The sequence below is a fragment of the Halichoerus grypus genome, chromosome 9 (genome assembly GCF_964656455.1).
Source record: "Halichoerus grypus chromosome 9, mHalGry1.hap1.1, whole genome shotgun sequence".
NCBI classification, from domain to species: domain Eukaryota; kingdom Metazoa; phylum Chordata; class Mammalia; order Carnivora; family Phocidae; genus Halichoerus; species Halichoerus grypus.
The window spans coordinates 131,412,252-131,427,326 of record NC_135720.1 but is presented as its reverse complement, the minus strand read 5'-3'; the positions used below and the strand labels follow the sequence as shown (position 1 = coordinate 131,427,326).

At 42.5% G+C, this 15,075-nt stretch overlaps 1 protein-coding gene across 2 annotated transcripts in view; it reads left to right on the top strand.

Moving 5' to 3' along the window:
* The first annotated feature begins 1,242 nt into the window (after positions 1 to 1,242).
* The window catches only part of MCUR1 (mitochondrial calcium uniporter regulator 1), a 28,727-nt gene continuing 14,894 nt past the window's right edge, over positions 1,243 to 15,075 (top strand). The window contains exons 1-4 of one of the 2 annotated variants that reach the window (XM_036085776.2): positions 1,243 to 1,776; positions 9,769 to 9,906; positions 13,372 to 13,475; positions 14,482 to 14,583. In XM_036085776.2, coding sequence (XP_035941669.1) covers positions 1,347 to 1,776; positions 9,769 to 9,906; positions 13,372 to 13,475; positions 14,482 to 14,583 — 774 coding nt within the window. In that variant the 5' untranslated portion in view covers positions 1,243 to 1,346. The remainder of the gene's footprint in view (positions 1,777 to 9,768; positions 9,907 to 13,371; positions 13,476 to 14,481; positions 14,584 to 15,075) is intronic. The other variant, XM_036085777.2, reaches the window with a different exon arrangement.

The window sequence follows — 15,075 nt, the reverse complement described above, 5'->3', positions numbered from 1 at the left end:
CACAGACCCCCACCCTGCTCTGTGGCTATAAATTCCCACCTGTCTCTGCTATATTTGAAGTTGAGCCCAATCTCTCTCTCCCCCACTGCAAAATTCCACAGCAGTGCTCCCGATACCTGTCAAGATCGTCCCCCACCCTTGAATAAAGTTTTCCTTACTGTGCATTAACAAGTGTCATTGAATAATTTTTTCTTTGAGAGATAAATTACATATGTCCACACAAAGACTTATACAAGAATGTTCATAATAGCCTTATTCATAATAGCCAAAAACTGGAAACAAACCACACGCCATCAATTTATGAACACAAAAGGCTGTTGATACATATTGCTAAATTGCTTTCCCTACCAGTTCTACAAACGTGTAACTCCTACTTTTTAGGAAAGTGCCCACTTGCACCTTAATATTTCTAATTCTTTGTATTTTGATAGCCGCTTAAACATCTCTTCCACAGCCTTATGCACTCTCTTCTGTCTAATCAGCACTTTGTAGTTCTTACGGCTCATAACATGTTTTTCTTCCATCACGTATGTGGGCAAATACAAGTGTATCAGAAAACTCCCGGAGGACAAGAACAATCTCATTTTTCTTCTACCTCCAAGCCTGTAGTCCTGTGCATATTTCATGCCTTCACTCAAGGAACATCTACTGAGTTCACACAATGGACCAGTAACTGAGACAGGCCCATTAGGCATTCAAAAAAGCACCCTGAAGTGAACACCCCTAGTTTCAGATCTGCTGAGAGGTCTCAGTTAACATTCATGCCCGTTTTATATTCCCGATTGAGACTTTCTCTTCTTGGTGTGCTAATCTGGAAACAAAAGCTCTGAAGTTTAGCCTTTAAAATGTATTGATTATGTAAACGCCGCTCCGTTGGCCCTGTTAATTCCTTAACATGCACCCCAGCGCCACACTTGGGGGACTTCAGATGGGGATAGTAAAATCTAGGGCGGCCTGGTAGTGCGGGGACTTTTCTAGGGACTGTAAAGGCCGCCAGGGTAATGAATGTCTTCGTAAGGACACCAGTGTAATGAATACGCAAATCGTGGCAGCCAGAAAGCATCGCAGGTCCGGGAGTGCCCGTGGCCTCCACTCCACTGAGCGGGTCCCAGACTCACGCATGACCCGGGCTTGCCTCTCTCGTGGGGCCTGGGGCCGAGCCCCGCCCCGCCTGGCCCCGCCCCGCCCCGCCCCGCCCCGCCCCGGCGCGCGCCCGGAGCCCCGCCCACCCGGCAGGAAAGGGCGGGCCCGGCGCCACCGCCCACGCTCTCTCCTGTCTTCGGACTCGGGCCGGCGCGGCGCGCGAGGAGCATGAGCGCGCGCCCGGACCGGTGACCGCCGTGGCGATGGACTGCGGCTTCGTCGCGGGCGGGAGACCGAAGAGTCCGCCGGGCCGCCGGCGGCTTCTAGTCTTCCTGCCGTCAGGCCGCTGCGGAAGTCCGGGCGGCCGCGGCGTCTCGGCGCGCCACTGCCTGTCAGCGCTGTCTGTGGGTCTGGGGGCGCTGCGGTTTCGTGGCCCGGCGGCCCGCGGCGGCGCGTCACGTGCCTCCCCGCTGCTCCTCCTCCTGCTCGTGCCCTCCCCGCGCCTGGCCGCCGTCGCCCCGCGTCGGCCCCTCGCGGACCGGGAGAGCTCGCGCCCGAGGCCCTCGGTCCCCGCGGCCGGCCGCGGCGGCGCGGGGAGGTACCTGCCGGGCCTCGCCCCGGGCATCGCCTGGGCCGCCGGCGCCCTCCACCTGTGCCGCGGCCGCGTGGCCGCCCTCACTTCGTCCAGGAGAGGTAAGGGCCGCGCGGCCGGGGTGGGGGGAGCAGGGGGCTCGCCTCGCCGGGCGGGGGGCGGGGCCAGCCTGGGCTTTGACCTTCCGGGCTGGGCGGGTGGGGGAGGCTCGGCGACCCAGAGGTCGGGTCAGCCTTGGTCGCCGGGCTCCTCTGGGGCGTGGCACGAAGGTCCGTCTGCCCCCGCCCTGGTGACCCGGAGTCCTGGGCACAAGTGTGTGGAGCGCAGTTGGCCGGGATGCCGGGAGGGCGGTGCGCGCTGGGCAGGGCGCTGGTGCTCGCCGGGGTGTGGAGCCGCTGCTGGGCGGGCGCCGGTGACGCGTCCCTCGTGTCGCCGCTCGGGTGCGGGCGGCTGCGGGGGAGGTTTGCGAGATTGAGGAGCGAAGCTCTAGGAACTGCAATTTCACTTCCGACTCTAGTGGCTTTATTAACTCATTGAACACTAGTTGCCTGTTCTGTGCTTGGCTGGCGCTTTTCTGGGTCCTTGGCATATATCAGTTAGCAAAATCTCGGACCTACACTGTAGCAGAGGAGATGATGTAGGTAGATAGCTATAATTTATATATACACATATGATTTACATATAATCTGTGTACGGAAGTGATAAATACCGTAGGAAAAAAATGGAGGTGATAAGGGTTAGGAAGTGAGGCCTCCGGCAATGAATTTAAATGGCGTTAGCAGAATAGTTTATACTGAGAAGGTGACATTTGATTAAATACTTGAAGGAGGTGAGAGCGGTCACTGCCCTGCATAAAGATTAGGGAAGTCTGAAACAGTCTCAATTTATTAGATAGCACATTGTTGATGAAAATATCATTTGGGGTAATCTTTATCAGCAAAGGGCAAAAATATCACTTTGGGTGGTCTGTCATATCAATCAATAGCCGTCAGTAACCACACTGATGGCTTTTTTTTTTTTTTCATGTTTTTCTTTTTTAAGCTTTTATTTTTATTATTTATTTGACAGAGAGACACAGCGAGAGAGGGAACACAAGCAGGGGGAGTGGGAGAGGGAGAAGCAGGCTTCCCACTGAGCAGGGAGCCCGATGTGGGGCTCGATCCCAGGACCCTGGGACCATGACCTGAGCCGAAGGCAGTCGCTTAACGACTGAGCCACCCAGGCGCCCTTCATGTTTTTCTTAATAGAAATGCCCAGTAGACATTGACTGTTTCTAAAATATAAAAATACCCTAGGCTGGGGAAGAAACTGATTGGGAGGGCAAAAAAGTGAAGGAAGGAAGCTTTACATACAAAGGGTGGGGAATGAGTGGTGAACTTTGTCAGTGTTCTGCAGTAATTATGAGTTAGAGATGACTTTGGTCTTTATTTCAGTTCTTTTGTCTTTTGTTGCTCTTCTTCTTCTTCTTCTTTTTTTTTTTTTTTGACAAGCTGGTGATTAGTGATTTATTTTCATCTCCTCATTCAAGACTATGGGGCAAAAGGGAAGAGTATTCTTTCTCATGAGTTTTTTTATTTTATCAGGAAGGTGGTACTATTGGATTAGGCTCATAGGATCTCATTCTTCACAGAGTGAGGACGGATGCATAAATATGGGGAAACAGCCAAGACACAGTTAAGGAGCAACCATCAGCCAAAGAGTTTTGTTCCTTTACTTCCAGCCTAGTGATTTGTTTGGTGCCAGGGTTCTCAGTAGGGCTACTGAGACTTAAGGATGTTATGAATAGCAAGTTTGTACTTGGTTTCCTCCTCCGTTCAAGGTTAACTTTGGGCTTCTTTTGTGTGTGTGTTTCAATATCCTTTTGATATCCTGAAGGTCCCTCCAAAGGAGAATTACGCATTGCACTTTAACATAGCTCAGTTCACTTGCTTCCTGGTTATTAGTGGGAATTCCTAGTTCTTGAGCCTCACTTTGTTGTCACAATAAAGGAGGAAAAATGAGTCAGAGGCATGCTCCTCCTCAGGCTTCGCCCTTTGACAGAAGGCAAGATGGCATTCAGGTTCCATCAGCAGGGGTTGGCCTGCCAAGTGAGAAGTGGCCAGGGCTTTTCTCCACTTTTCAGATGACAGTACATATTTTGTTGAAGTAAGCTTGCAGTTGAAATGAATTCCAGTTGTTTTGGACAAGAAAAAAATCTGCAGCATCTAAATTGGAATTAGCTCTTGTTTAGAAAACAGTCATGATAGTTTATTTTTGGGATGTATATGTTGTGTGTGTGTGTGAGAGAGAGAGAGATGTTTTAAATCACACAAATGATTAATTTGTTCTTAGAAACAAGAAATTTGGTACTAGAAAAATCCCATCACTCTTCACCAGCCAGTTCTAGACTCAAATGTTTTCAAGCTCTCTGATCCATGGGACAGTTGAGCGCAGTTTAAAAAGATGGGTGGGGGGGCACCTGGGTGGCTCAGTTGGTTAAGCGACTGCCTTTGGCTCAGGGCATGGTCCTGGAGTCCCAGGATTGAGTCCCACATCAGGCTCCCTGCTCAGCAGGGAGTCTGCTTCTCCCTCTGACCCTCCTCCCTCTCATGCTCTCTGTCTCTCGTTCTCTCTCTCTCAAATAAATAAATAAAATCTTTAAAAAAATAAAAAATAAAAGATGGGTGGGTTAGCCTTTAGAGAGCCACTTGAGAGATTCGTTCATTCATTCATTCACCACCACTGTTTCTCAAGCTAGGTCTGTTCTGTGATCAGGCAGACATTTGGAGTCTCTTCACCTGGAGGCCAGTTTTGTCTCAGGACTGGGGATAAAGAATGAAAAAAGAGGGACTAGATTTAACTGAGCTAATTTATGTAAAAAGGGAAGATCATAGGTGAAGAGGTGGATTTCAGATTTTCTTTCTAGACCATCTCATGATCCAGATCACAGAGTTCTCTTAACAAAATTATTTCTGGTCTGCAGTCGGCCAGGCCCTCTGCTAGATGCTAACAATGTGAAAATGACTAAGACTGACTACTCTTGGGATGTTTGGACTAGATGATGCAGATGTGGAAACAATATGGTAAGTGGTGTGATAGAGCTATCTGAGCTGTGCTGCGAACACAGATAAGGAGCAATCAAGGCGGCCCTCTGACCTGGGTGGAACTAGCAGACCGAACCACTCAGTATAGCATAATGCCCTGCCTGGAACATAATGTTTGCTTAGCAAATTGTAAAATTAAATGAAGAGGGGTAAAATGATGCTTAAAATTGGCCAGTCGAAAAAGGGGGGCAAGCCAGACTTAAGGATGGAGTGCCAAGGTATGCAGGTACAGGACACAGAATAACTTAGGTGGCTGGAAAGAAAGCTGAAAGGGTAGGTGTGGGCTAAATTAGGACAGGCTTTGTATTTGTGTGCCTTACCAAGGACCTGATACTGTAGGCTAGCGGTTCTCTGAATATAAGGGCCTTTTTTTTTTTTTAAACCATTTAACTCACACATACATGTAACAGTTACTGCATTTTATATTTTGTCAGTCTGCAAACAGCGCTTGGTACAAAATGATTGGATTTCTTATACTTACCTTGACACTGACTGTGACCTTCTTTCCAAGGTGGGAACCACTGCTGTAGGCTTATAGACAAACATCAGATCTGTAGGGTTCTGTCCATGTCACGTTTTTTGCTTACATGCAATTTCCTTTAGAGTGTTTAGAGGTGAAGTATTGACAATAGGAGCTGATTAGCTGAAGTATTTTTCTCGTCACTTAGGGGATTTACCTTAGGGGATTTTCAAACTTTGAGTTAGTAGTGACTATTTGTTCTTCTACCACTCTTCTACAAACCTGGCATCATAGAAAAGTAAGGACAAATACGTAGCAAAATTTTCATATAGCTGTGTTTATTACATTTAAATGAAAGTTTTTTATTTTATATTGTCCATCTCTTTTTTTTCTTCTGCTGTCCAAATGTCTTTTACAGTATGATTGTAATAGTAAGGACCTATTGTGTTTAAACGTCCTTTCTGGACAGAATTACTAGTTGGCATTGCAGTTGTTACATATTTTTTTTAAACTGTTTTTATGGTTCATGAAATACAAAAGCCAGAGAACCGTTACCATGCTACCTTCTTCAAATGAGCACCTTGAAACAAGTTTACAAAATGAGTTGGATCTGTGGCTAAATGCACAGAAATTCAGAGGAAAGGTTAACATACAAATTGTTAGAACACATCTCTCTAAGGATAGGCTTTTGTAGAGACATCACAAAGAAAACTATTGACCAGTACCTCTTATGAATAGAGACAAAAATTCTCAACAAAACACTCAGCAAATCAAATCCAGCAATATGTAAAAAAGGAGTATACATCATGACCAAAGGGGATTCTATCCCAGGAACAACAGGCTCATTTAACATCTGAAAATCAATTCCTGTACCACACCATATTAAAAAAAAAAAAGAAGAAACTATGTGATCATCTCAAAAGACAAAGAAAAGGAATTTGGCAAAATTCAGCACCCCTTCATGATAAAAAGCACTTGACAAATTAGGAATAGAAGGGAACTGCCTCACTGATAAAGGACATCTGTGAAACACCCACAGCTAACATCATACTTAATAGTGAAGGATGCATGCTTTCCCTCCAAAGGTCAGGACTTGCAAGGATGTCTGCCATCACCAGCCATGCAACATTGTACTAGAAGTTCTAACCAGGGCAAGACAATGAAAAGGAGGAAGTAAAACTATCACTGTTCACAGGTGACATGACCCTGTACATAGAAAACTCTAAGGAATTCACAAAAAAACCATTAGAGCTAATTAACAAGTTCAAGAAGATTGCAGGGTACAAGATCAACATAAAAAATATAACAAAAAATACAAAAATCAGTTGCATTACTCTACACTAGAATGAACAATCTAAAAAACAATTCCCTTTACAGTAGCATCGAAAAGAATAAAGTACTTAGGGATAAATTTAACAAAAAACTCACAGAACTTATATGATTAACCACCCTTGAACAACACAGGGCTGAGGAGTGCCAACTCCTACACAGTTGAAAATCTGTGTATAACTTTTGACTTCCCAAAAATTTAACTACTAATAGCTTACTGTTGGCCAGAAGCTTTACCATAACAGTCAGTCACTTAACACATATTTTATATATTATATGTGTTATATTCTGTATTCTTAGAATAATGGAAGCTAGAGAAAAGAAAACATTATTAAGAAAATCATAAAAAAGAGGAAATACCGTATTGTAAAAAATCCATGTATAAGTGGACCCATGTGGTCTAAACCTGTGTTCAAGGGTCAGCTATAGTGTGAAACCTATATAACATTATTAAAGGAATTAAAGACCTAAATAAATGGAAAAACATCCTATGTTCATGGATTGGAAGACTTTGTGCTCCCCCCAAATTGATCTATAGATTTAAAACAATCTCTCTCAAAGTTTCAGGTGGCTTCTCTGTAGAAATTAATAAGCTGATCCTAAAATACATATGGAAATGCAAGGGACTCAGAATGGCCAGTGCAATCTTGAAAAGGAATAAAACTAGAAGACTCCTTTCCTGATACAAAAACTTACAACAGAGCTAAAAGTAATCAAGAAAATATGTCACTGGCATAAAGACAGATATAAATCAGTGGATAGAATGGAGAACCCAGAGATGATTTACAGTCAGCTGATTTTTGACAAGTTCCAAGATAATGCTGAAACAACTGGATATCCACACGCAAAAGAAGTCGAACCCTCATCTCACACTACATAAAAGTTAACTCAAATGGATCAGAGACCTAAAAGTAAGAGCTGAAACTGTAAAACTCTTAAAAAAAAAACAATTGGTGTAAATCTTTGTGTCCTGGAATTAGCCAGTAGTTTCTTAGATATGACACCAAAAGCACAAGGAACAAAAATAAATAAATTGGACTTCGTTAAAATTAGAAACTATTGTGCTTCGAAAGGCACCATCAAGAAAGTGAAAGCCAGCCCACAGAATGGGAGAGAATATTTGCAAATTACATATACGATAAGGAACTTGTATCTAAAATGTATAAAGAAGGGCGCCTGGGTGGCTCAGTCAGTTAAATGTCTGCCTTCTGCTCAGGTCATGATCCTGGAGTTCCAGGATCGAGTCCCGCATCGGGCTCCCCACTCAACAAGGAGTCTGCTTCTTCCTCTGAGCCTCCCCCTTCTCGTGCTTCCTTTTCTCACGCTCTCTTGCTCTCTCAACTGAATAAAACTTTTAAAAAATAAAAATAAACAAAATAAAATATGTAAAGAATTCTTTTTTTAAATTTTTATTTATTTATGTGAGAGAGAGAGAGTGAGCAAGCAAGTGAGAGAGAGAAAAAGCACCAGCCAGGGGAGTGGCAGAGAAGCAGACTCCCCGCTGAGCAGGAATCCTGACCCAGGACTGTGGGATCATGACCTGAGCCTAAGGCAGACACTCAAGCGACTGAGCCACCCAGGCGACCCTAAAATGTATAAAGAATTCTTAACAACCAGCTCAATAATAAAAAGATAACCCAATTTTTTAAAAGATTTATTTATTTATTAGAGCATGAGCAGGAAGAGCAGAGGGAGAGAGAATCTTAAACGGACTCTGCCCTGAGCTTGGAGCCTGATGCGGGGCTCAGTTTTACAGCCCTGAGATCACTACCTGCGCTGAAACCAAGAGTTGGACACTTAACCAACTGTGCCACTTAGGCACCCGAAAAGATAACCCAATTTTTTTAAATGGGCAAAGGGCCTGAATAGATGTTTCTCCAAAGATACACAAATGGCCAATAAGCAATGAAAAGATGCTCAACATCATTAGGCATCAAGGAAGTACAAATCAAAACTGCAATGTGCTATCCCTATGTTTATTGCAGCATTATTTACAATAGCCAAATTATGGAAGCAGCCCAAGTGTCCATTGATAGATGAATGGATAAAGAACAGGTGATATATATATATATATATATATATATGTATGTATGTATGTATATATATATACACACACCACACACTATTATTCAGCGATAAAAAAGAATGAAATCTTGCTATTTGCAATGATGTGGTAGAGCTGGAAAGTATTATGCTAAGCAAAATAAGTCAGAGAAAGACAAATACCATATGATTTCACTCATGTGGGATTTAAGAAACACATGAACAAAGGGAAAAAATGAGAGACAAGCCAAGAAACACTCTTAATTATAGAGAACAAATAAGTAAATACCATAGTTGAAGAGATATCTAAAAAATAATAATTAAATTGCAATGGGAAAAAATAAATAAATAAATAAATAAATAAATTGCAATGGGATACCACTTTATACCCATTAGGATGGTTATAATAAAAAAGACAGACAGTAACAAGTGTTGATAATATAGAGAAATTGGAACCCTCAGACACTGCTGTTGGGAATGAAAAATGTGTAGCCACTTTGGAAAATAGTCTGGCATAACCTTATTAACACAGAGTCACTGTATGATGCAACAGTTCAGTTCCTGGGTATATACCCAAGAGAATTGAAAACTTGTTCACACAGAATCTCATACACAAATGTTCCCAGCAGCATTGTTCATAGCAGCCAAGAAGTGGAAACAACTCAGATGTCCTTCAACTGATCACTAGGTAAGAAAATTGGTATATTCCTAAAACAGATTTCAGCAATAAAAAGCTATAAAGTACACATAATTATAAGGTGGATGAACCTTGAAAACCTCACCTAAGTGAAAAAAACCAGCCACACAATACCACATCCCTTAGGATTCTCTTCATATGTAATGCACAGAGTAGGCAAATCCATAAAGACAGAAAGTGGATAAGGGGTTGCCTGGGGTTGAGGGAGTAGGGAGACTGGGGCATGATAGCTAAAGGGTATAGGGTTTCTTTTTGGGATGATGAAAATGTTCTAGAGTTGACTGTGCAGAAGATTGCAGAACTCTATAGTAAAAATCAAATTGAACACTTAAATGGGTGAAGAAATGGGTGAATTGTATGGTATGTGAATTTCATGTCATAAAGCCCCAACCAGGTAGGCTTTTGAGGTATGCCATATTCCTTCATGGCTTTTCTTTACCGTCAGATCCTGTTTTGAGCCTAATTGTCCTTTACATTCTAGAGCTGAGCCTCTCTGCTGGGAGCCTGCAGCTGGAGCACAGCAGAGATCTGGAGCACAAAAGGAGAGATTTCACCTCTTGCGGGAACAAGAAGCTCTTCTTTGACACCCACGCCTTAGTGTGTTTACTGGAAGAAAATGGTAATCCTTTTGTGGGTCACGCGGAAAAACTCGGAAAAACACTTAGTGCTCGTGATCTTATCTAACTTCTATTTCTCTTTGGCGTTTAAGTCTACAGATACACTCTTTTGGTCAATCTCTGTTTTTTTAAGTTCTTATTTTTTGTTTAAGGACAATTTTGCTTCCGCCAGTACAGTTGAGAGACTTTTTGCACACATTTTTCTTTGTCGGTGAGAAGTGTATTTTTATAACATCCCTCTGGAGGTAGAGTGTTACAGATAAAAATTTAGGCACAAGTTAGCAAAACTCAGGAATGGTTCCTATGACAGCTGCCTGATGCACAAAGTGGTGGTTTTGTTACTGTGCATGTTGTGTGCTTTTAAAATTGTTATGAAATGAAAATGTTGCTGAGCAGCAATTGCTAATAATTTCAGCTTGTGTTTTTTTTTAATAGTCCAACTAATATTTTTCCTTATTGCTGTTAATTAATGTAAAAGGTGCTCTAACAGACATGACATTTATTGAAAGTGCATTCAGTACATAGGTAACATTCTCACTGAATCTTCTCTAGACAGACAGGCCGATTCTGGTTTTCCGTATTGTTGCTCTTGACGACACGGTAGATCTTTCTCCAGCTGTGCGTGTTCGTATGTGCAGAGCCACCCTCTGTAGCTGTGCTTCGCTTGCCCAGGACAGGCAGGTGGAGTGAGCTCTGTGCTTGCACGGGGGAGTTAGAAGCTCTGCGTCAGGCTCCGCAAGGACCCAGCTGCAAAGCCAGGCGGTTCTCTCGTCTTTCCCAGTTTCTTTTCTCTTTTTTTTTAGATTTTATTTATTTATTTGAGACAGAGAGCGCATGAGCATGGGGCAGGGGCAGAAGGAGAGGGAAAAGCAGGCTCCCTGCTGAGCGTGGAGCCCAATGCAGGGTTGATCCCAGGACCCCGAGATCGTGGACCTGACCTGAAGGCAGACGCTTAACCGACTGAGCCACCCAGGCGTCCCCGTCCTTCCCGGTTTCTGCCTCCTCATCTCATCAGCAGGGTGGGCACAATAAGAATTCCAAAGATTCCTTTGAGTATTAAAGGAAATACAGTGTACTTGAGTGCACTTTGGAAAAACTGTTAAGTACCGTATCATAATTTTCATTGCTTTCCTTCTCAAACTTGAAACATTAGGCCTTTTTTTCACCAAAACTTCTTTCAGCTCAGAATTTAAAAAAGAAAAGTGGAATGGAGAAGAGACGCATCAGAAATTATGTGGATAAGCAGAAGTCTTCCTGCTTTTTCCTTTTTTCTGTGGACCTTGTATTTTTGCATTCAAAGTAACCCATTGTAAAAAGCCATATTCGAGAGAATGGGGGCGTTTCACTCCACATTAGGGTTTGACTATGTAAGGGAGCATCATAAATCTTGTTAAGTGGCAAGGTAGCGGCAGTGGGCTTGAGATGGCCCCAGATCTTTCTCCCATTAACGGGGGAGGGGGGGTATTTCCCCTCCCCCACCGAAAAATCTATTTGTTTACTTTTGATAAATAAAAATCGTTCGTGTTTAATGTTTAAAGTGTGATATTTCGACAGATGTACTTCCTGCTTTTCTTGATTTCAAATCCTGATGCATGAGTCTTTGCATCATATCTCAAGACTGGTGTTGTGAGGACCCCGCTGAAGTGTAGGGCGTGAGGCCTCTTAAGTGAACGATGGATCTAAGATGCTGCAGGGTGAGGCCTGGAAGGACCTGTCCAGGAGCACTCCCACCTTCCATCCTTGTCTTCCCCAGAGCTACGTCTCCTGCTTCACAGAACTTCTGGTGTGTCTATAATCTCTCTAACCCTGATCATGTCTTGTTCTCTCGTTCCTACAAAGCATTATTTTGTATCTGGTAACCCTTTAGGTTTTCAGGCCTAACTTCTACTTTTTCTTATCCCTTTCTCCTCCCACAGGTGGTTATAAATTATAAGGCTGTGGAGTTTATCATCAGCCTAAGTTCTCCTCTGGTCTCTTTTTCTTTTCTTCATAATTGCCAAACCTAACTATGTTTAACTATGAACGCTTCTTCATAAAGTTTTAAAAATTACAAGACACATTTTCATTTTCAAAAAAATTAGGAAGGCAGAAAAGAAACAGGAAAAAATATTCTGAATCCCAGTACCCTAGAGCAAACCAGTGTAACAATTGGATGGGTAACCTTTTGGATGATTTTTCTAGATGCAGATGACCCACATGTTGAAAATCAAAGGATTTTGAATAAATGAAGGGAGTAGGTCTTTGGAGGTTTTTTTTTATCTCTTTTAAATCTTTGTCTTTGTTTCTTAATTATAGTTAGGGGCCGCCTGGGTGGCTCAGTCCATTAAGACTCTTGATTTTGGCTCAGGTTATGATCTCAGGGTCTTGAGATTGAGCTCCAGGCTCCGTGCTCAGCAGGGAGTCTGCTTGAGATTCTCTCTCCCCCTCTCCCTCTGCCCCTCCCCCTACTTGTGTATGTGTGCGCATGCGTGAACTCACTTTCTCAATAAAATTTAAAAAAATTATAGTCTGTGCTTAATCTCATCCAAATTGTATCAGTTATAATTTTATTCAAACAAATGTGCCTTTAATTACTAGAATCAGTAGATTCTTCTATAGTTCTTATGGATGGAAGTATTTAATAGAAAAAAATTACTTTCCAGGGACTTGGTTTCAAGCATTTTATTAGAAGTTCCAATGTGAAATATAAATTACTATCTAAAGTTATTTTTTTATTTCCAATTTTATTTTTTTATTTTTTAATTTAAATTCAATTAATTAACATATAGGATATTATTAGCTTTCCAGGTAGTACTATCTAAAGTTACTAAAAGTAGTAACACTGCTGAGTTAGATCTTTCAATTCAGCATCATTTACTGAATATCAAAGAATATGTTTTTTTCCAGCCTCACCCCTCTCTGCAAGTGACCGATGAGACTTGTGGAGGAAAAATAACAGATTTTGCCTTTTAACATCAGATAAATTAACAGCTAAATTACTAGTTATCTTTATATGGTCAATGATTTGATGGCTTTATGCTGGATGTGAAATAATTGAGCTTTCCTACTTAAGTAAATTATTCCTTACTAACGTGTACATTTTAAAATAAGGAAATCGCGTTATTTTGGAAAATTTAGGCCAGGGGGAAGGAAATAAAGATTACTTAGCAGTAAATTGCATCTGTAATTTTGATCCTGCTTTCCTTTCCTTGACCCCACATTGCAGGCTTCCTCTATGTCATGAGATATTGTCAGGAAATATGATTTTTTGCAGCTAGGTAGGACGGTGGAGGAGACCAGCCCGGCCCTTTATCTTTACATGAAGAAACAGATATGTCATGCTTGTCCAGAGTGACAGACACATCATAGCCTGGGACTCCAGTCTTTCTGAATTCAAACATTTTCTCCCCTTCTGTGAAGGGTTTTTTCTCTTTTTTTCCCAACAAATGGAGTCTCCAGAGTGTGATTATCTTTGTGTGTTTGCTTAGGGTTCTCCACCCAGCAAGCAGAAATCACTGTCTCTGCATTGGTCAAGATCACGGACGCCAACATGGATATTGTCTACAAGGATATGGTCACCAAGATGCAGCAGGTTAGCTTGGTCGGGGATGGTAGCAAACTGAAAGTCTAAAGCTGGGATGTTTTTTTTTTTTTAAAGATTTTATTTATTTGACAGAGAGAAACACAGCGAGAGAGGGAACACAAGCAGGGGGAGTGAGAGAGGGAGAAGCAGGATTCCCGCTGAGCAGGGAGTCTGATGTGGGGCTCGATCCCAGGACCCTGGGATCATCACCTGAGCCGAAGGCAGACGCTTAATGACTGAGCCACCCAGGCGCCCCATGGGATGTTATTTGTAATATGTATTTTTGGATAATATTCTATTGAAAAGCATATAGTACTTTTTTAAAAGATTTTATTTGAGAGAGAGAGAACACAAGCAGGGGGAGGGGCAGAGGCAGAAGCAAACTCGGGAGCCTGATGCAGGACTCAAAGGCAGATGGTAACCGACTGAGCCACCCAGGCGTCCCAAAAAGCATATAGTATTTTTAACCATAGTTGAGAGACAAATGATTCCAGTGTTATAAAAAGTAATTTATTCGAGGGGCACCTCCGTGGCTCAGTCAGTTAACCATCCGACTCAATCTCAGCTCAGGTCTTGATCTCAGGGTCATGAATTCAAGCCCCACATTGGGCTCCTCACTGGGCATGGAGCCTACTTTAAAATATATATATATTTTTTTCTTTCTTTGAAGCTATTTTGTCAACTGTTGTAGATTCATGTTGGAAAAGTCAACTATGCTTGAAAATGACCTATTCCAGTCCACCATACTTAACAAAGGGAGATGTGGCTGGAATTATAGCAGTGTGTTCTTGAGCTGCTGGTCCTCAGACTGCCACCCTTTGAACTGGCTCACTTGATGATGATACTGGACTTGAGTCTTTATTCTTTTCCTTTCTTCATTCTGGAATAGAGGATGACCTTGCTGAACCTCTCTTCTTGTGTCCATATTCTCCTGGTTTCTCACTAAGATGATTCCGGGTAAGAGGCAGACATCCTAGGCCAGCCTAGGTTATATGTTTTGTTTTTCTTTTCTTAGGAGATCACTGTTCAGCAAATAATGTCTCAGATTGCCAGCGTGAAAAAAGATATGATTATTTTGGAGAAGAGTGAATTTTCAGCCCTCAGAGCAGAAAATGAGGTAAAACTAAAGAGCCACTCATATTAAGATGCTCACTCTCGAGACATTGAGACATAAATGCACAGAAAAAGGGCACAAGTTAGATGTGTTTTCACCAAGTGTCCACCACCAGATCAAGAAGTAGAATATTACTGGCGCCCCAGAAGCTTGCTAATCCCCTGCCAGGAAGACCGCTATCCTGACCTGCGTCACCGTTGACTGGTTTTGCCTTTTCCAGGACTTCATCTGGGGGAATGCTGTGGTGCGTCTTACAATAGATCAGTCTTGCTCAGTATCTATCAGTCGGTAGTATTATATGAATGTGCCACATTTTTCTACTGTGATGTACACTTGACCCCTGAACAACATGGGTTTGAACTGAACAGGTCCACTTACACAGTTCAGTAAATGTTTTCTCTTCCTTACAATTTTCTTAATAACATTTGCTTTTCCCTGGCTTACTTTATTCTGAGAAGATGGTATGTAACACATACAACATTCAAAATATATGTC